This window comes from Thunnus albacares, chromosome 22, assembly GCF_914725855.1.
Source record: "Thunnus albacares chromosome 22, fThuAlb1.1, whole genome shotgun sequence".
Classification (NCBI taxonomy): Eukaryota; Metazoa; Chordata; class Actinopteri; order Scombriformes; family Scombridae; genus Thunnus; species Thunnus albacares.
The window spans coordinates 4,847,128-4,868,206 of record NC_058127.1 but is presented as its reverse complement, the minus strand read 5'-3'; the positions used below and the strand labels follow the sequence as shown (position 1 = coordinate 4,868,206).

At 37.6% G+C, this 21,079-nt stretch overlaps 1 protein-coding gene and 2 long non-coding RNA genes across 4 annotated transcripts in view; 2 read left to right on the top strand and 1 right to left on the bottom strand.

Annotated features, from left to right (window-relative positions):
- Nucleotides 1-1,969: 1,969 nt before the first annotated feature.
- Nucleotides 1,970-21,079, bottom strand: part of LOC122974092 (serine/threonine-protein kinase DCLK2-like) — a 31,424-nt gene continuing 12,314 nt past the window's right edge. The window contains exons 5-17 of the mRNA XM_044341971.1: nucleotides 16,875-17,001; nucleotides 15,756-15,887; nucleotides 13,768-13,856; nucleotides 13,188-13,260; nucleotides 12,118-12,223; nucleotides 11,094-11,151; nucleotides 8,719-8,838; nucleotides 8,452-8,598; nucleotides 6,878-7,011; nucleotides 6,706-6,783; nucleotides 6,463-6,559; nucleotides 5,696-5,776; nucleotides 1,970-5,384 (exon numbers count right to left, since the gene is read on the bottom strand). Of these exons, the coding sequence (XP_044197906.1) occupies nucleotides 5,259-5,384; nucleotides 5,696-5,776; nucleotides 6,463-6,559; nucleotides 6,706-6,783; nucleotides 6,878-7,011; nucleotides 8,452-8,598; nucleotides 8,719-8,838; nucleotides 11,094-11,151; nucleotides 12,118-12,223; nucleotides 13,188-13,260; nucleotides 13,768-13,856; nucleotides 15,756-15,887; nucleotides 16,875-17,001 (1,368 nt within the window). The 3' untranslated portion in view covers nucleotides 1,970-5,258. The remainder of the gene's footprint in view (nucleotides 5,385-5,695; nucleotides 5,777-6,462; nucleotides 6,560-6,705; nucleotides 6,784-6,877; nucleotides 7,012-8,451; nucleotides 8,599-8,718; nucleotides 8,839-11,093; nucleotides 11,152-12,117; nucleotides 12,224-13,187; nucleotides 13,261-13,767; nucleotides 13,857-15,755; nucleotides 15,888-16,874; nucleotides 17,002-21,079) is intronic.
- On the top strand, nucleotides 5,337-8,765 carry LOC122974299. The gene is made up of 5 exons (XR_006400295.1): nucleotides 5,337-5,427; nucleotides 5,706-5,787; nucleotides 6,882-7,077; nucleotides 8,455-8,502; nucleotides 8,669-8,765. It is a non-coding gene; the product is annotated as an uncharacterized LOC122974299 (long non-coding RNA).
- LOC122974331 lies at nucleotides 15,448-18,099 on the top strand. Of its 2 annotated transcripts, none has more exons than XR_006400341.1 (3): nucleotides 15,448-15,490; nucleotides 16,886-16,996; nucleotides 17,121-18,099. It is a non-coding gene; the product is annotated as an uncharacterized LOC122974331 (long non-coding RNA). The 2 variants fall into 2 exon arrangements; XR_006400340.1 differs by having other exon boundaries at nucleotides 15,458-15,497.

Genomic DNA, 21,079 nt, shown 5'->3' with positions numbered 1-21,079 from the left:
GTGGGTGCAACTGAATACTGTGTGTAAATCAACACTGAAGTACCAACTGCTGCCTGAAAATGTTGAAAAAATTACTGATTTTCTGAAAAAAGATAAAACAAAAACAGACATTGCCTTTGTTGGTGGTCAGAAATATCAAAATTGCTTTGGTTAAATTGGTGTTTTAACCAATATAAGATTTTAATATAACTCCTCTCCTTGCTCTGCCTAAGAGTACTTGAAGAGTTTTCTATATCCTCAAGAGCACTTTAAGTTTTCCTGGATTTGGCTTCATTATTTTTCTTTGTTGCAAATTTGCTAGTTGGGTTTTGTGACCAACTGGACTATTTGCAGAATGTTTCTGCACCAAAATCTTTGATAAAACTGTTTTAAATCCTGTTGTTAAACTTAAAAACACTCATTCTTAGATTTGATCAGATAAGGAATCTTCTGCTTTCACAAAGTGTTTTTTTAAAATTCAAACGTACAACAAAGTGTATTGACAAGTACCAAATAGTGAGACAAAGGTATTGTTACCAACCTAGTGGAGAGTCTGCACTGCTGAAATAAAAAGCTTGTTTAATGTTTAATCGTGAGTCTCATGATTACAACAAATGTTTGATTATTAAAACTCAAATCTGTACAAGTCTGAACCCGATGCTGCCATTTGAACTGGTTAACTACATAAACTTGACTGAGACAACTGTCATCTGCAAACGTCAGTCGTTAAATCTGTCTTTTCTGGTTATGTCTTTTTAGAAGCTCGAAGTGACAGAAAGCTCAAAGTTTGAACCATGGCCTCCACAGCACATCATCGCCAAACTCTTAATCAGTGGCTCCAACCAAAAGGTCAAGGCCATGGAGAAGTCGTGCTAAGTTCAAAGGTCATAACACTGCATCAGGTCAACACATTTATCCAGATGACGACTGACACTTCTTTTCAAGTTTAAAAAAAATGACTCCCCTTCCCTTTATGCACACACACATACACACTGTACCTCATAGTTTCCCCCATTTCCACGATTTTAAGTTAAATTTCATTGTGGAAATCACTCATACACACTTATTTACACACACACACACACACGCACGCACAAGCTCAGTGATTCTAATAACCAGTAACATCAACAGACAACATGATGGATGTGTGGATGGAGCGATATGATTGGTGGACGACCCACTATGTCACATCTCACAGACATGTGACCACATAAGGAAAGAGATCCGCCACTGTCCCGTCCTTTCCTGGAACCGTTTCTTTGTTGCTAGGCAACATTTGCTACCAGATCTATCAGGAAGTATCTGAACTCAACTTGAAGGTAAGAACTCTTTCATTACAGTTTGTCAACACCCTTCAGAAACCTTGAATCTTTTGTTTTTCACCTTGTTTTTTTAACTAACTACTGAAAATACATTTTAAAATGTCAAAATGTTTTTATATGAACTTGGAAAATCTTTTTTTATTCAAGAAATGTTGGCTTTGCAGGAAAAAAACAAGGTTTTTTTGGGGTGCTGACACATGTCTATGACAAGATTATTTCTTTTCATTGTAGTATTTTTTTATTTCAAACTGCTACTGTTAACCTACTTCACAACCGACTCACACAGACAGACACCAACAGACAGAGTGATATTTACACTATTTACAACATATTTCATCCTCCGTAAAACTGCAGGCAGGAGGAAAGGCAGGGAGCTGTGGTTTTGGATTGGAACGTGCCCTTAGCTCAGTCATACTGCAGGTGAAACCTGGGAAGGTTGTTGAACTTGTCCTAGAAATTAGCTAAAATGAGGTTTGGAAGTCGTCTCTCAGTTCATTTGAGATACAGTACAAAGCCTGGGGGATAGGTGAAGGACGGGTTTGATTGTTGATGGGAAGTGTCCTTCAGTGGAGTGAAAGAATCTGTGTAAATAGGGCTCATTGTTTAAAGTTTTTTATTTTTCAAAAACATATCCTGTAACTTTTTATTTATTTAGACTATTAGTTTTAAAACTAACAATTGCAACACGATCACTCTATAATTAACCATCCATTTACAGAAGCATTGTCTGAGCAGTGGTCATCAAACTGCTGGAGGACTTTGCTTACTGTAAACCTTCGTGATAAGTGTCTTTTTCAATCAGACAACTACTTAAATGCGTAGGAATATAAAGCCTGGGTGAAAACAAGCTTATATTAATAGGAAAATACTTGAGCTTTCTTGCCGAGAGCTAGATGAGAAGATTGGACTATTATTATAAGAAGTAGTGTATATATGACGCATTTGTTCAATCTGTACATAAACAAAAATGTAAAACAGACAATTGATGGTTTTATAAGGAATTTTGTCCTGTAACTATTTTGCAAACAACAGCCAGTAGCAGTGACTTGCCAGAGTCTTTTCAATAGCAACAGCAAGCTGGCAAAGATGCAGTATTGGGTAGATGGATAAAATCTTGTTTTAAGCAATCCATCTTCCTCTTAAATCCCATATTGACATTTTTACATTTCTGTTTGTGAACAGATCTTAAAAAAATAGATAATTATTGAGCTTTGGAGGTGCTAGTAGGTGTATTTTTGAAGATTTGACAGAGCCAGGCTAGCTGTTTCCCACTGCACCTAATCTTTATATGTATTTCCCAAAATGTCAACCTGTTCCTGTAAACCGATCTGCTCCTTTTCAAAACCCCAGGTATATCTTAGCAAAAATCTGTAAAAACTGAAAACAATGAGCCTTATGTGTAGATACAGGAAATGAAAGGGCTGAGATTTAGGATATTAAGAGGAATTCATCAGCAGCGTAATCAGGCACAGTACTATATCTCCTCAGATTGGTGGGTGCCAAGTCGGAGAAATGGAAATCGTCCTTCAGGCCAGCAGAAAGAGAGCTGGAGGTTAAAGGCAGGAGAAACGGGACATTTCCCAGAATAAATGGAAGACATCCTGGTCGCGAAGCGGCAGGGACGACAGAGAAAATAATCCCTGTACCAGAGGGAACGTTTACGAATGAATCAGTTGTTATATCCTTTACGAAAGTAGTTTGAGGCCTTTTGTTAGAGCCTCAAAGTTGAAATGGTGTCATTCAGACCAGAGGTAAGGGCCACTTCCACAAAATGGTCCAAGCCCATGAGACACTGGTTGTTGAAACAGGATGTGTCCAATAGCACCTTCATGGTTTCCCAGTGCCGATATGGTGCATGTCCTTCAAGCAGCAGTGAGGTGACTTCATTACTGTCTAGCCAAAACGAAATAGGACTCCTCTTATAGAGCAAAGTGGATTCAATAGAGCTTATTAAAGAGGAAGTAAATACTTTCCTACATTACAGCAGCAGAGGAAACATTTTTGTAGTTTTCAGTTGATTTAATGCTAGATGTCCAAGACGAGAGGGGGGTTTGCAGAACCAGTTTGTATTCCAGTGGATGTGCTCTAGACCAGAAATGGTTTCCAGTAGATGAAACAAGACATATTGTCGACCAGTTAGGGGAACTGGTTTGGTGTCAAATAGAAGCAACTGGACGGTTCTGGTCCAGCAGTTAGAACTTGTTTGGGTTTCCAGTACATGAAACTGGACACTTCTGGATCAACCAGTGAGGGAAGTCGTTCAGTGTCCAGCAAATGAAAGGGTGTTCTAGGCAAGATCTGAGGGAACTCTTTTGGTTTCCAGTAGGTGAACTGGAACGTATTCTAGACCAGAGCTGATGGAGCTGTTTTTCTGTACATGAAAAGGGATGTGTGTTCCAGTGAACTTTGTGTTTGGTTTCTAGGAGAAAAACTGGAATGGGTTCTAGGCCAGATGTGATGTAACTTGTTCAGTATCCAGTAGAAGAAAGTAGACGTCTTCTGGAACAGATGTGAAGTAACTCATTTGGTTTCCCATTGAAGAAACAGAAACGAATTCCAGACAACAGTTGAGGGAACTTGTTCTCTATCCACTAGATAAAATGGGACAAATTCTAGACCAGAGGTGAGGGAACTTGTTTGGCTCCCAGTTGAACAGGACTGGATTAAGACCATATTTGAGGGAACTCATTTAGTTTCTGTAGAAAAAACAGGAACAAGTTACAGACTAGAGGTGTGCAAACTTGTTTGGTTACCAGAAAGGGATGGGTTGTAGACCACATTTGAGGTAACTTCCAGGAGAACAACAAAGATGTGCTCTAGACCACAGGTGATGAAACTTGTTTGGTATCTGGTAGATGAAAGGGGACTTCTTCTGGAACAAAAGTGGGGCAACTGGTTTCATCACCCGTAGAAGATGTTCAAGTTCAAGATTTTCAGTATCCTTTTGTTAAAATGGGAAGAGTTCTAGACCAGTGGTGGGAGACTTGTTAAGTTTCCAGTAGATGACAGAGGACTGGTTCAAGACCAGAGTTGAGTCAGCATGTTTGGTTTCCACTTTATAGCAGAAGGTACTGGATGTGTTTAGGCTCTTTATTCAGTTGATAAATTGAGACATCTTCTAGACCGGAGATGTGAGAACTTGTTTTGTTTCCAGTAGATGAAATGGGAAAGGGGATTAGTTCTAGACCAAATTTGAGGGAACTTGTTTGGTTTCAAGTAGATGAAAGGGGACGTAATTCTAGACCAGAGGTGAGGGAACTTGTTTGGTTTCCATTAGATGAAAGGGGCCGTGTTCTGGACCAGAGGTGAGAAACTTGTTTGGTTTCCAGTAGATGAAAGGGGACGTTTTCTGGACCAGAGTTTGAGGGAACTTGTATTCAGTTGATAAAAGGGGATGTATTCTAGACCAGAGGTGAGAGAACTTATTAGGTTTCCAGCTGATGAAAGGGGGACATGTTCTAGACCAGAGATGAGGGAACTTGTTTGGTTTCCATTAGATGAAAGGGGCCATGTTCTAGACCAGAGGTGAGGGAACTTGTTTGGTTTCCATTAGATGAAAGGGGCCATGTTCTAGACCAGAGGTGAGGGAACTTGTTTGGTTTCCATTAGATGAAAGGGGCCATGTTCTAGACCAGAGGTGAGGGAACTTGTTTGGTTTCCAGTAGATGAAAGGGGACGTTTTCTAGACCAGAGGTGAGGGAACTTGTTTGGTTTCCAGTAGATGAAAGGGGACGTTTTCTAGACCAGAGTTGAGGGAACTTGTATTCAGTTGATAAAAGGGGATGTATTCTAGACCAGAGGTGAGGGAACTTGTTTGGTTTCCAGTAGATGAAAGGGGACGTTTTCTGGACCAGAGGTGAGGGAACTTGTTTTGTTTCCAGTAGATGAAAGGGGACGTGTTCTAGACCAGAGGTGAGGGAACTTGTTTGGTTTCCATTAGATGAAAGGGGCCGTGTTCTAGACCAGAGGTGAGGGAACTTGTTTGGTTTCCAAAATTGGGGATTCTTGCTCTGGTTCCAGTGTTTCTCCGCTGGGCTGCTCTTCAGTGCTGCTCACAGTGTTGGAGTCGGCGGGAGCCTCATCCTGTAGAAACACATATCAATAACAAGGTTTTTCATCATGAAAGGTAACATATGATGAAACAGTGATGATCTCACAATGAAAATATGCAAATGAACTTAGTAAAAGTAAAAACAAAGTAGAAAATGTTTTAGAAAGAGGAATACAGCTTGGTGTTTTAAATTAATGACGCTATATTGATATTTCATAAATGGCAAACTTAAAAAATATTTGCTTCCACTTTAAGGTCACAAAGTACTTTTCATAAGAAGAGTGACTGTATGTACTGTATAATATGTGTTTTTACATGTTTGTGTGTGTTCTTGTGTTCTCACCGTCACCCAGGGGTGTGACAGGACCTCCTCGGCAGTGAAACGAGCATCTACGTTCACCTGCAGCATCTGACTAATCAGCATCTGTGGAACAGGTCATGTGACTGTTAGCAGCCTGCAGTAAAATGTCTGCAATCATGTGTTAATAGATGTACTGCCTAGATGTACTAAAACACTCTACAAATGCAGAAAGTTAACAAAATTATGATTTATGACTAAAGCTGTGTCCCTACCACATACTAATTGTACTTTACTTATCTTTATAGTATACTTTACTAGTATACTATAGTATTTTCCACTTAGTGTACAAGAAATCCACATACTTATCTGTTTTATACAGTTATATATATATAGGAAATAAAGCAATATGTGCACTGTGCAAAGGCAAGCAAACTGCAACTACAGTACTGCAAGCAAAATATTATTCCAAAAATCCAAGTAATTTTTTGTTTTCTGACGTGTTCCTAGAGCTCTTTCACCATCATCCACCATTAGTTTTAGTTCCCATTTCCTTTACTTCAAAATACTTTAACAATCTGGCCAAACATCAGGTGACAACCATCAGTATTTGGCAGTTTTCAGTTTATAGTTCACACCCAGCCTTTAATACAACAGATTACTAATAAACTTCATTAAATCATCTTGTTAAACTGCAGCACAGCCTTGTTTGTTTTACTTTGTTGTTTTCAAGAAGACTTAAATGTCTGAACGCTCCATCTGATGACATGTTTACTTCTGATAGTGTCAGTATGTCACTGACTGACTGGTACCTTGGCAGGCAAACTGATGTTGTCCCAGTCTGGAGATGGAAACTCCAGCTTCCCTCTGAGGATCTGATCAAACAGCTCCTCCTGGACATTATTCTCACTGAGGAAAAGGAGGCGGGCAATGCAATTAATTAATTTGACAAAATTAACAATAATTATCAGGTATTTATGAGAGAAAAACTACAAAATATAAGCAGTGAATGAATTTAGCAGACTTATTTATTATTGGAAAACATATTCACTGACCTTCTGAATGGAGGGAATCCACACAGCAGGATGTAGGTGATCACTCCTGCCGCCCAAATATCCACCTTCAGACCGTAACTACATACACAGAACAGGTTGATATAAATGTCTGCAAACCTTTTTTTAACAGTTAATACCCAGAAACTGATTTTCAACTCTTTTTCTTTCTCACCCAGTCTCAGCGATGATCTCCGGTGCGACGTACGTCGGTGTGCCGCACACGGTGTACAGCGGTCCTTCAACCACCGTCGCCAAACCAAAGTCACCCAGCTTCAAAGACTTGGTGCCGTCTGGATACTCACAGACCTGCAGTACACAGAGACGAACACTTTAAATCCTCCCAAAGTGCACAAACAGATGAAGCTGAAGCAGGTAAAACGACACCACAGAGTAGATTTAACGTATAATTAAACTGAACTTTGGATATAAAAGATTTTTTTAATAAACATGATAGTAAACACATATTTCATCAACTGCAGCTAATAAATGAAAATGATTTATCTTTGTTACATTAATACTGCATTCTGTGAAATAAATGCTGTTGTGGATTTACAAGTAGAGCTCAAACAATTAGTTGATTCATTCACTCATTAATCGACAGAAAATTAAAATAGGAAAATATTTTGATAATCAAATAATCAATAGATTTACTTTTCAAGCAGAATTTGCTGGTTACAGCTCCTCAAATGTGATGATTTGCTGCTTTTCTGTTTTATCTCACTGTAAACTGAATAACTTTTGTTTTTGAACTCCAAAACAAGACATATAACACAAGTCATGTTGAGACCAGGGGAAACTTTTTCACAATCCTCTAAATTTTCCAACATTTTACAGACAAAACAAATAATTGATTAATTGAGAAAATAATAGATTGATTAATAGATTATGAAAATAATCATTGGTTGCAGCCGTATTTACATTTATTACTAAAAAACTAATACTATGGTTGAAACAAATTTTATGCTATAAATTAACACTGTAATGTATTTTTAATACTTTCATATTTTCTACAAGTTTCAAATATTGTGTCCAAAAACAGTGTAAAAAGGAGAGTTTACTGGTGATGTAAACTTATTTTTAATTTCATCATTTGTATTATGATTTTTTATGATATTTAAATGTATGTAACACTTTAAATCCCCCTATTTATCATTTATAAGCAGTACAAAAACAGACACATTAATGTATCTGCTTACAGCTTTATTATAGTATTTCCCAACAATCATAACTCCTCCTGTTGGCATCCATAAGTGGAGGCTGCTATATAAACAGATAATGAATTACAATATAGTAAAACACGATTATAATAATATAAAATGTCTTCATAAGAGAAGTTATAACTGTTGAAAAATTAATAAACACTTTAAAATATCCTCATATCTGCTTATAACTACATTTTAGTGACTTATTAGCCATTAATTAAATGTTTATACTGATTATAGATGCTAAATGGGGGATTTAATATTGTAATGGTAAAGCGTAGCCATATTTTGTTATTCATGTATAACCAAACCCCTTTCAAAAACACTACAACAATTAAATGTGGAAGATATATCATGTAAATTATCTGTTAAAGATTGTTTTCCAAAACAAAAATCAGCTTCTAACTGACTGCTTTTATATTAATATTCCTCTCATTTTGGCTGATTTTATATATATATATATATATATATATATATATATATATATATATATAAATTCAGTGAATGTGTGTGTGTGTGTGTGTGTGTGTGTGTGTGTGTGTACCAGCAGGTTCTCTGGTTTGATGTCTCGGTGGACGATGTTCATCCTGTGCAGGTATTTGATGGCTCCGGCCAGGTTGAACACCATGGCGCTGGCGTCGCGCTCGCTGTACTTTGTGGAGGAGGTGATGGCGTCGAACAGGTCGCCACCCTGAAGGAGGCGGAGAGAAAAAAATAACCGTTTTTTCACACACCCTTCAAATATTTCTTTATATTCTCAGCTGCAAAGACTGAAAGATGTAGAGACAGAGAGAAGAAGATGATGAGGAACCTTAACGAGCTCCATGACCAGAAACAGCTGAGAGGGCGTCTCGTCCACCTCGATTAACTCGATGATGCTGGGATGTCGAACCCTCCGCAGCACCGACACCTCGTTCTCTATCAGGTGTTCCTGTTCACACACACACACAGATTTTCAGGATGTGGTTTTTTAGACTCTCATGATGATAAAACACAAACACACAGACAGAGCATCCTCATCTCAAGACGAATACACGGTTATGGAAAAAACTAACAAGTTTGATTTTATATCCTTTACAGGCTGCAGCTCTTTTTCAGACAGTTTAGTGTTTTTATGTACATATCAGAGGGCTTTGGGATGATGGGTTTTTTCATATCATGTGATTTTCTAATTGTAGATGTTGCTCTCATTTTTGGCTTTTTTCTGTCTCATGCTTGATAATCTAAACATTTCTTTATTAAACCTTTGGACGTGTGTAATATTCAGTGTTTGGATTCTCTTTGTATGTTGTTTTCATCCTGCAGCTGCGGTTTGGTGTTTACATGATCTACCATCTTTCATCAGAATCGGTTTTATTAGCCAAGGATGTAAGCATAATAAATAATAAAAAATAGAGCAAAAGTAAGTAATAATGAAATAAACTAAATAATATTAAAATTTAATTTAAAATCTATTTGCAGACCAGAATTACAATAGTTGTGAAATGGGATATGAAATATTGACTGTACAAAAGAAATATAAACTGTGCTATGGGCAAATAAATGATGTGCATGAAATGTATAAAGGAGGCAACAGAAATAAATAACTGAGTTATGTGACAGTGGAGGTAGAATCTAAAGTCCAGTTTGTTCATTTATTAGCAGCTGTGTTGTTGTTAAAGTTCAGTCACTCATCTGTTACCTCATTGGCTCCTGAGATTTCACGTTTTGTAAACAAGCGAAGCAGAGCTGAGCTTTTCTGGGAGCGTTCCAATCTCGCAGCCCCCCCTGAACTACACACAGTGAGCTCTGCACTATGTTGATATACGGCACAAGTATCTGGGGACGATAATCGACAGCAAATTAACATTTGACCCTAACATTGATGCTGTCTGTGGAAAGGCTCACCAGCGCATGAACTTTTAACGTTGACCTCTTTTATGAAAATGTTTTATTGAGTCTGTTTTAACCTTTTCTTTTATCTGCTGGTTTTGGGTCACTCACCCTGATAAACAGGAATAGGTTGGAAGGGATTGTAAGAATGTGCAGTGAAATCGCTGCCACAAAGTCACAAAGGTCCAGTCGGTCCTGGCTGACCATAGTCGCCTCCTGTTCAACGAGTACGAGCTGCTTCCATCTGGTCGCACATATATTCTGACTAGATTCAGGACCAATAGACTTAAAAACTCATTCGTGCCTGCTACCGTTGGCTTTTTGAGCAGTGTTATGTAATTTTTTGTCTTTTTTTGTGTAATTTGTTGGTGTGTAAGTTGGTTTGTGTTGTTGATTGTATTCATCTACTGCTGGCTGTGCAACTAATTGTCCCTTGAGGACAATAAAAATTACTTTGACCTTGATACAGGATGAATGGTAGAGATGGGAAAGATTACCATGGTAACGACCAGGGAGCGTTCACATCATTAAGACACATGATTACAGAGTTGGACGTGTGGAGATTGACAACACTTGATCCATTAAATTTGGCTTTAATTACATTGAACAAAAGTGTTTGATGTGATTTGTCACCTCTGAATTATTAAGTGCTAAATTGGATGCATCAGAGCCTTTAGATTAAGTTCCCCAGATATAATTACAACTTATATGTTTATATGAACGTTACCTACAAGTCGGAAACTCATAATTACCGATATGATCCAATATGACATGAACGGGGTATCATTTCTGCACCACAACCTACATAAACATCAGTGCAGCGTTTGGAAGACAGAAGGAGCTTCAAACTCTCAACAACTTCAGGACTGATGTGGATTTTATGGTGAATATCTGTTGGACATTTAGGTGACCTAGCATGTAGCTAACATTAGCCACGAGCTAATATTGCTGTATTATTTCATGCTGGATCACATAAATCGTCATGAAAATACACAGAAAATTCACATTTTATTTTTAAGTTTGTCTACATATGTAGCATCATCCTGCAATAAACATGATAACATTAAACTGTTGTTGGTTCCTGTCGTGTTTTTAGTCATTATGATTTTACGGTTTGGATAAATGCTTGTTTCTGATTGGCTGAAGTTTGTGGTTTAAGCAGTTTAATTAATTTCATGGAATAAGTGGGATGTAAAACACTCTGCAGAGGCGACCATCAGATGAATGAAAGCCTCTGCTTCTGTATTTTAGTTGTTATTATAATAATAATTTGCATGTATGAATGTTCTGAATCTAAATATAAATCAGTGTTACCTTCCCGCAGCAGCGAGCTTTATCAATGATCTTCAGAGCGTACTCCTGTCCTGTCGACCTGTCAATCAAAACACACCAGAAACATGAACATTAGTCCATCACTGCTGCAACTGAGATTATTATTTTCATTATCAATTAATTGTTTGGTTCATAAATTGTCAGAAAATAGTGAGAAATGACAATTTTAATGTCCCAGAGTCAAAGGTGACGTCTTCATATGTCTCGTTTTGTTTACTATCATGTACGACAAAGATAAACGTTACATCATCACATTTGAGAAGCTCAAACCAGCATGTTTGGTATTTTTGCTTTAAAAAATTATTGAATTATCAAAGTCGTTTGATTAATCGACCAGGTGACGCATCCAAATGTTCTGTTTTGTCTGATCACCAGTCCAAAACCACAAAAATATTCCATTTACAATTAAATCAAACAGAAAACCAACCAAACAACTTAACATGTGTATATAGAATAAAGAAATCCAAAAATATGACTAAAATTTGGTTTGGGGGTTTTGTTTTCTTTTGTGTTTTATTGCATCTCCCTCTTGTCTTGTCCTGTGTTATGTGTGTCTTTGTGTTCACTTATCAATAAAAAAATTTTGAATGAATGAAATGAATAAAAACTATCCAAAAAATGATCCAATCATTACTGAAAAAGAGAGAAAAGACAAATCCTCACATTGGTGAAGCTGGAACCAGCATTTATTTGGCATTTTTGATTGATATAAATTACTTAAAAGATTACATCAATTATCAAAATCTGTTGATTGATCATCGATTGATCATTTAAGCTTTAACCCAAATAAATAACTTGCTGTTATTTTTGAAACCCAACAGATCTGATTTACTATTTTATGGTGAAGACTTAAAGATTTCCTGATAAATTGATGTACAGTTGAAGCTAATTTAGGATCTTTTTAACTAACCAATAAGTGGGCTGACATCAATGAGAGAGGAGCATTATGGGATTTGGAGTTTTCTTCTAATTGTCATCATTTAAATGATTAGTTTGGTTTATCTACCTCTCCACGCACTCCTTCACCACGGCGAAGTTTCCATCTCCAATTACTTTACCGACTTTGTACTTGTCGTTGATGATGGAGGAAGAAACAGACCGATTCCCGTTCACTGTGAAGAGAAGAAGAAGAAGAAGAAGAGATCTTAGTCTTTACTCTGGTTTGAACCTACATATCAAATGTGTCAGAGTTTAACAGCTTCCATTAAGATGTCGGCTTTAAAAAAAATTCACTCTGATTCCATCTTAAACTCAAAAACTCAAACGTCTTTTGTGCTTCGTAGGTTTTCAATCTTTCGTTGGTATTTTCATCTTCAAACACTCGTGAGCTGAGCTGTGATGCAGAACTCAAGCAAAGTGCAAATATACATCAAGTCAAGTAGATGTACAAAAAATATCCTTTTTAAGAGGTGTAGTGATGAGGAAGCATTGATAGGATGAACACTGAGGTAATTAATTTATATCTGGGTGGATATTTGAGTTGTACATAATATCATTGGGGTAGTTTATGAGTTGTATATATGATAAATATTGAGTTAACGAGTTATAGAGAAGGGGTCGGACCATATAAGTGTATACTCCTTTTCATAATAGACATAATATTTATTTATGAGACTTTGTTTATTGAGAGTTTGCTGTACTGTTCATTTTATTTCTTATTCTTATCTTGGTTTTTTTTATTTGCTACGTGTTAGTAATAAACATACAGACAAACTCTTTATAACTCCAGAAGCTGAAGGCTTTAAGCTGTGGTTCATTTCACTGACTCAAATGCTGATTTTAAAAATTCACTTTAATATTCATCCAGAAACCCACAAAGTCTCAGATCTTTCATCCAGCTGTCGAACAACTTGAGCTTCTGTCATAAAGATGTTTTTAAAAAGTTGCACGACTCAGCTCTTTTATCAAAAAGTTCAACTTTTTTTAGTCTTTGCTTGAGATGAGTTCTTCTTAAACTGCACCAGAGATTCAAAATGTGAACAACATGTTCCCGACAATCTCGACAAAAAGGGAAATTAACCGTCTTTGTGTTTCAGACTCAGACGAATGATTGTAAACATCAAAACAAACACAAACCTTCAACGGCATCATCATCGGCCTGTTTGGCGTCTCCGTTTACGTCTGTGGAGGAAGCACGACGAGGAGAAATCTGCAGACAGAAAGAAATGTTTGTTTTGTTTCTGATTAGTTACAAACATATTTCAGCACCATGAATGTGCAGTATTTACTAGAGACTGTCATGATAGAGATTTGTTATATATTAGTGTTAAAGAATATATGATATATTCAGTCTCCATTCGCTGGTTTTTATTATTGTTTTTGATTTATTCACATATATATGCACATTATTTTTGCTGTATTTTGTTTCTTATCTGTTTTATGATTTCTGTGACTTCACTATAACACTGCAATATATTTTTAGTATTAATTAAGTGCTCAATAATCAATAAATATATATCTGATTGGTTACCATGCAACATCTCAGTGTAGTTTCTGACACAATGTGCTAATCAATATTGATGATGATGATGATAATATTATAAATAATATTTTATAGTTGAGGAATAAAAACAGTATTTGGAGAACTTCAGTTGCTAACACATCAATCAATCAATCAATCAATCAATCAATCAATCACTTAATCAATCAATCGGACCTTGAGGCTGCGTCGGGTCCCGGGGCTGGTGGGGGAGGGGCTCGACCTGGACGTCTTTCCACCTGACTGTGATCCTGAGGCCTCATTGGCTGCAGACGAGAGGAAAGGAGCCTTTTGATTAGTCGCAATAAAAAGAATAAATAAAGTTACATGTTCAACAGTCCCAGTGTGTCGCTGTCCGTAGCGCCACTGAGCAAAGCACAACACACTGAGTTTTATCTGCCTCAAACTGTTTGACCAAACAGCAGATTAACTCATCAGGGCTGCTGCTGGACTCACATTGATTTAAACAGCTTCTGTATTTGAGCCAAAACTGGTCCACAAAGACCAAAAACTAAATCCTGAGTCCGTGCTGTATATGAGTGTAAAGTGACTCTAAAATGTAAATAATAAACATCAAAAACACATTAATCTGATTATATTTAACATCTGGAGGGTCACATGTTTGAAGCCAACCGGATCTTATCTGCAGATAATTCACTGTGAGAGAAGTTTTACGCTCTTATTAGGGCTGATTGATTATGGCAAAAATCACAATCACAAATATTTAACACAGTTACTCATTGACTCAGAACTGCTTCCATTTTATTAAACCTATTGATCCACACAGACTCACAGAGACCCTCTGTGTTTTTTTATCCTCCGAATCTGTTTCTGTTGCGTTAGACAACTGTTTAACTCACGCAAATATCCTGCTGTATATGTGTTTTGAACTTATTAACAGTATCTACATTGATTGATCAGGACTCCCACTCTGTCTGTGAGCTCGTCTGGTTCTCTACAGACAGATTCCCCTCACTTGATACCGTAGGCGGGGAAATAAAATCAATGAATTAATAAATAAATACAAACACTGATGATTTCTTCCCGTTTAGCTGACATGAAAACTATTTTGGTTCAGTAAGTTGCTGCTGTCAGTCAGTCTGGTGACGGCTAGTTAGCAAACCGCTGGTCAGGAGCTGCTGACAGAATGAACTATTCTACTTATAATTACATTATAGAGGCTGTTTGTCTGCTTCTCACACATATCTGACCTGAGTAGCTACTAAACAATGTTGAACGTCAGACGTTGAGTCTTTACTGCTGTAAAGGAAAGAAATGCGCTGGATTTATAACACAAGACAAAAGAAGAGCATTATTGTGAAACAGAACGTGGCACAATCATCATTTTTTATCTATAGGGCTGTAGTCTGCGGGTCGATTAGTTGGTCGATATGCTCTCGTCCAACTAAATTCTCATTGGTCGAATAATCTCCGCGTTATTTTCATAAGAAGAAAAGTGCTACATCAACAGCTTTCCAGGATTAATCCATTATTTCCTGCGGCGGGAGGGACAGACTAACAAATTACCTGTGAAAACAACGGGGGTGTATTCAAAACACCCCCTTTGTTTTCACAACTTTGAACTCGCCCAACCTAACGGAGACTGCTGGGTCCAACTGTCCTCAACGGTTACTGAACGTTTACTCAACGGTTACTGAACGTTTACTGAATCTATGTTTCTCCATAATGATACAACGACAGCCCCCGCCAGGCCAAAAAAATATTTTTTAAATATTTGATATCGACAGCGTTTGGGAGTCTCTGTGCAGCGCTGTTCCGGTACGTGAGTCAACCTCTGTCGTTGCCGGGGAAACCACTGGTCGCGTGGCTCCGTTAAGGAGTATGTTTGCGTAGCGAGCGGGAAAGAGCGACAGTGGATGCGAGCGGGGCAGAGGAAAAGGTTAGTGGTAAGTTGTCAATCTGGCAGTAAATGTACAGTACAGACTACAGCGTGTCAGGTAATAAATGCGAAAAAGTCACGTCTGTTGTTTTCCCAAATGCTGGAAAAGTAAAGGGGGTTAGCTCCAAAGTTAGCAACAATGGGTTAGCATAACCTGAAGATGCTAAACAGAGAAATACAGAACAGAGAAATGTGTGGCTGCCGAGTTTTCCCGTTTCAGATCTCCCCCCAGTTTTTTTTAGGGTGGTTTCCCTTCAGTTCTCACCTGGGGCAGGTGACTTTGTTCTGGACGGGGTTTTGGGTGGAGTCTTAGAGGTGGAGAAGCTGGAGCTGCTGGGAGATTTGGGAGTTGTAGTCTTCTGAGGGACGGTAGCGCGAGACGCCTTGGCCCTGCACTCTGGAGAGAGAGAGAGATATATAACGGTTACTTAATGTTTATTTTTAATAGAAATTACACTTTGAGTTATTTAAAGCAAAAACAGCAGTTGGTTTCAGTTGGGTTTACTGTTGCTAGTAGCAACCGCAGTAGTTTCATCTGCGACCAAACAAACATTGACAGACGTCTTTTATCGTCGTTGGAACATTATCTGCTCGTGTTGTTTTATTAAGGTTGTGATTTACTTGTTTGCAGGTACATATGTACCAACAAAATGTATAGATATGTTATTTTCCTCATTTATATAAATATATATCAAACTAACAAATAACAAATGATGCAAATTATGATTAAACTGGTCATCATGCTTTCCATAATAATGCCAGTACACTGGTAAATCTACATTGATCGCTGCGTCATAATGCACTAATTCTAAAATCAGCTTTAATTTCCTTGATAAAGACCTGATATTTTGTGATTAATTATGTTATTATGACGTTTTATAAGAAAATGTTTGACAAATAATTCAAACTACTATTTTCAAATGTCAACAATGAACCTTTAAACTCAATAAATAAAGTTTTGTTTCCACCTTTAAGTCAAGTCAATTTTATTTTTATTATAACCCAAATCACAAATGTGCCTCAGGAGGTTTTACAGTCATATAACATCCTGTCCTCAGACCACTGATTCAAATAAGGAAAAACTCCCTAAAAACTCTTTGACAGGGAAAAAAAGGAAGAAAAGAGCTCTGTTGTCTTATTATCTTTGACTGATGATCAGTTCTGGCATCTTTTAGGAGAATTATCTGTAAATAAATTACATATAAATCTACTTACTTACATTCTCACATAATTCTAGTTTCTGTCTTGTCAAGTTTTATTTGTTTCACTTCTTTATTCATTTCTGTATCCAACTTTTATCCTCCTTCATGCTTCTCCAATAAATACATCTTTACAAAAAGTGTGTGTGTGTGTGTGTGTGTGTGTGTGTGTGTGTGTGTCTCACCATTAACGAAGGACTGTGTTTTGCTGGTGTGTGTGAGCACGAAGTCGTCCTGAGCGTAGCGAAACTTCTCCGGCCCGCACGCCATGAACACATCGTCATCCCCGAAGAAATCCTGCAGACAGGTCAGCTACACACACACACACACACACACACACACACACACACACGCAGGTTTGTTAATCAAACTTTTGGGACACTGGATTGACAGACGTGTGTGTGTGTGTGTGTGTGTGTTTGACTAAGCAGACGACAGCTGGGAATATTTTAATCACGTTTGACGCTGGCAGCGCTTCAACTGGCTCCGACACACAGAAACAAACGCTGCTGTCTTGAGGATTAAATACAAATCGTACATCAAAATGTTCCAGATTTAGGCAGCGAGAGAGAGAGAGAGAGAGAGAGAGAGAGAGAGAGAGAGAGAGAGAGAGAGAGAGAGAGAGAGAGGAATAAACACAACGTGGGAGATAAACAGGTGAAGAAAAGAGGGATTAGATAGAGAAAGATGAAAAAAAGGAAAAAAGTCGCACAGAAAATTAATCTGCATGACTTTGCAAATATTTAGTTCTCAGGTTTGGTGACGAAGTGAAAACTGACAGATTATTTGATGAATTAATGAAGCTGTTGACAATCAAAATCAGATTTATTCAGTGTGGTCCTGATGTCAACAGAAAAGAAAACAATAAACATAAACATTAAACAACAATAAACAATGTAGGAAATGTACAAAGAAACTATGTGTGTAAAAAACAGAATATAATTAGAAGAGTGAATACCAGTGTAGATAATAATAAATATAAATTGGAGTGTAAACACTGTATTAACAGGATCTATATGTACAGTTAATTAAAAAAATCTGTATTCATCTACACAGTGCAGGACAGACATAGACACAGTAAACACAACATTATTTTTATTTGTGTGTATATAAACTGTATTTTTTTCTATTGTGAAGCTTTTTAACACCAGATCTAGAAAAATTAATTTGACTTATTATATTAAGTATATTACTAATTAAAGGTGCAGTATGTAGAATTTAGTGGCATCCTGCAGAATGTAATATAATATTCATAAGTATGTTTTAATTAGTTTATAATCACCTGAAAATAAGAATCATTGTGTTTTCGTTACTGTAGAACGAGTCTTTATATCTACATCATGGATGTATTATAAGAGCTGGATACTGGACTAAAAATGGCGCCCATTCAGTCCTATAGGAGTTGCTCATCTGGCGCATACCCCAAAAAAAGTGTCTAGCTTCCAGGTTTGCTTCCGTGTTGGTGACCCACTGAATATGGGCAGTAGTGTTTCCCCTGCTGGCTCCGCCCACCAGCTCCCGCTCGGCCCATAGACTTTACATTGTGATGACGTCACAGATTTTTAAAGCATTTTTCTCGGCTCAAGAAAGAGTCATAATTGATGTTGTTTGCAGTTCGAGGCGTCCCGTCAACAGTTTACAGACGTCTCTTTTACAATGGGGGAAAGGATTTTTCGCTGCAATACCGCGAGTGGCCACTGGGAAAAAAACTGGCTGCAAGGATGAGCGGCGGCGCCCTATCCAGCGCTTATTATACATCCATGATCTACAGAGGGAGCGAGTCCTCCTCCACGGGGCCCGCCATGTTGCACCACCATGTTTCTACAGTAGCCCAGAACTGACAAACCAAACACTGGCTCTAGAGAGGAACTTTCATGCTTGGAGGGGAGGTTGAGGGTTAGGGTGCCACTAAATCGAACACGTTGGACCTTCAAATAAATTTCATCAAATTTAAACATGGAAACACAGTTTCCATTAATCCTTAAATGTATTTATTTAATAATTATTTGAATAGGAACAAGTATGTAGAATGAACTAATGCCACATAGCACAGTGTACTCAGTTAATAGTATATAGTATTACAGTTATGGTTATATCTCTAGTCTCTATTCTATTTTTAGTTATTCTACTTGTTTTTCATATTTGAGTTAGTCTATTTAGTTATTGTATATAATTTAGCCTTAAATTGCATTTCTTTTCTTTTATCTACTTCACTGTTTCTGAATCTTGATTTATGTCAAGTGGCTTTAATACTTTAATTTCCCTTTGTTATTAATACTCTATTTATAGCCTAAGCTAGTTTGTAACACCCTTAATGTCCTTAAATGAGCCTTTAAAATACATAAAACTCAACAGTAAAATACATCAACTGCACAAGACTCAACAAGAAAGTCAACACAAAACACACAATTTACAATGATACAATAAAAATATCATAAACCAACAGACACCAGATCACTCGGGACCACATGACTGATCCTTCTTTTCAGTGTATTTAATGTTAAGTTTTAAATGCTACCAGGTCTTAAAAGGACTTATGTCTCAGCAGGATTTGGAAAACCTTCAGTAGACTCGACTACTGTAATGGTGTCTTTCCAGGTCTCTCTAAAAAGTGGATCAGACAGCTGCAGCTGATTCACAGTCCTCACTAAGACCAGGAGAGTGGATCACATTAGTCCAGTTCTACACTGGCTTCCTGTCTGTCAAAGAGCTGATTTTAAAACTGTTGTTTTTTAAGCATTAAACGGTTCTGCTGCTACATTATGAACCATCCAGACCTCTCAGGTGGTCTGGATCAGGTCTGCTTTCTGTCCTCAGAGTCAAAACTAAACCTGGAGACGCAGCGTTCAGTTTTTTTGCTCCACATATCTGCAACTCTCGGTTCTATTAAATCACAGCCGAAGACTTTTTATTGATATTTTACACTAAACTACAACTTTTACTCTCCTGTTTTATCTCTTATTCTATTTTAGCTTATTTTTATTTCCTATTTATCTCTTTTTAACTGTATTTTATCTTTAATTGTCTTGTATTGATTCTTTAATGTTTAATGTAAATCAGTCTGAGTTACCTTGTTGTTGAAACGTGCTGAACAAATAAACTTGAGTTGTGCTACCGAGGAATTTTAATGCTGTACAGTTGCTGTGGAGACACTGGCGACGACACACACACACATACATCTTTTCACTTTATCCTTCCTTCCTTCCTCCGTCTCCTTCCCAGTTTCATCCTCTCCTCCTCCATCCCTCCTTTTCTTCCCTCCCTCCTTTTGTCCTCGATTTTACCTCTCACTCCTCCCTTGTTTTACTTTTTACTTACCGCCTCCGGAGCTGCACAGCATGTGCGTGTGTGTGTGTGTGTGTGTGTGTGTGTGTGTGTGTGTGTGTGTGTGTGTGTGTGTGTGTGTGTGTGTGGGGAGTAAGGGGTTGTTACCGGATGTCTGGTTACCATGGTAACCACACTGCAGTGTCAATGTGTGTATGTGTGTGTGTGTGTGTGATGGGGTTTCTGTCCCACTGCTTGAAGTGGCTGCACAAACTGAAAGGACAGAGGGAGGACAGACAGACACACACACACACATACACACACACACAGACGCACACATGCACACACATACACACACACACACACGCACGCACACACTCCGACCTTGTTTCATTCAGACTGTCTGAAAAAAAGTGAAGCCGTCTGAGGCAGAGAGAATAAAAGGCTTCATTAAGAGTAAACGAGTCTGTATTTTTGTTTGTTTTTTATGTGGTTCTTTCCTGCAAAATGAATATTAAACAGTTTATAATATATCATCATCTCTGTCAGGTGAACAGCTTGTCTGCAGCCGATTTATTGATTAGTTGCCAACTATTAATTTTGAGTCATTTTTTTAAGAAGAAATGTCCAAATTCTCTGATTTCAGCTTCTCAAATGTGAATATTTTCTGGTTTCTTTAGTCCTCAATAACAGTAAACTGAAAATCTTTGTGTTGTGGACAAAACAAGACATTTGTCATCTTAGGCTCTTTGTCATCAACATGGTCCAAACAACTAATCGATTAATCAGTATCTGAATCAATGATGAAAATAATTATTGTTGTCATGTGTTGAAATGTTTTACCCAAAAAGACAGAATCACACCAAAAGGTGCAACTAAAGATTATTTTTCCAACAATTAAATTTAAAAGTTGTAAAAAAAAAAATTAATTTCATCATAAGTTAAAGCTGCAATTCGGGACGTTTGTCTCCCCCTTCTGGCAGTGACAGTAATTACAAAAACACTGTCAACACCGATGACGTCGTAGACTCTGCTGTAGACTTCTACTGCTGCAGCTGTAAAACGGCGGATAAATTGTTTTGAGCGTCACATCTCCCGCGAAATGACTCGTTTTACTGTCAGAATT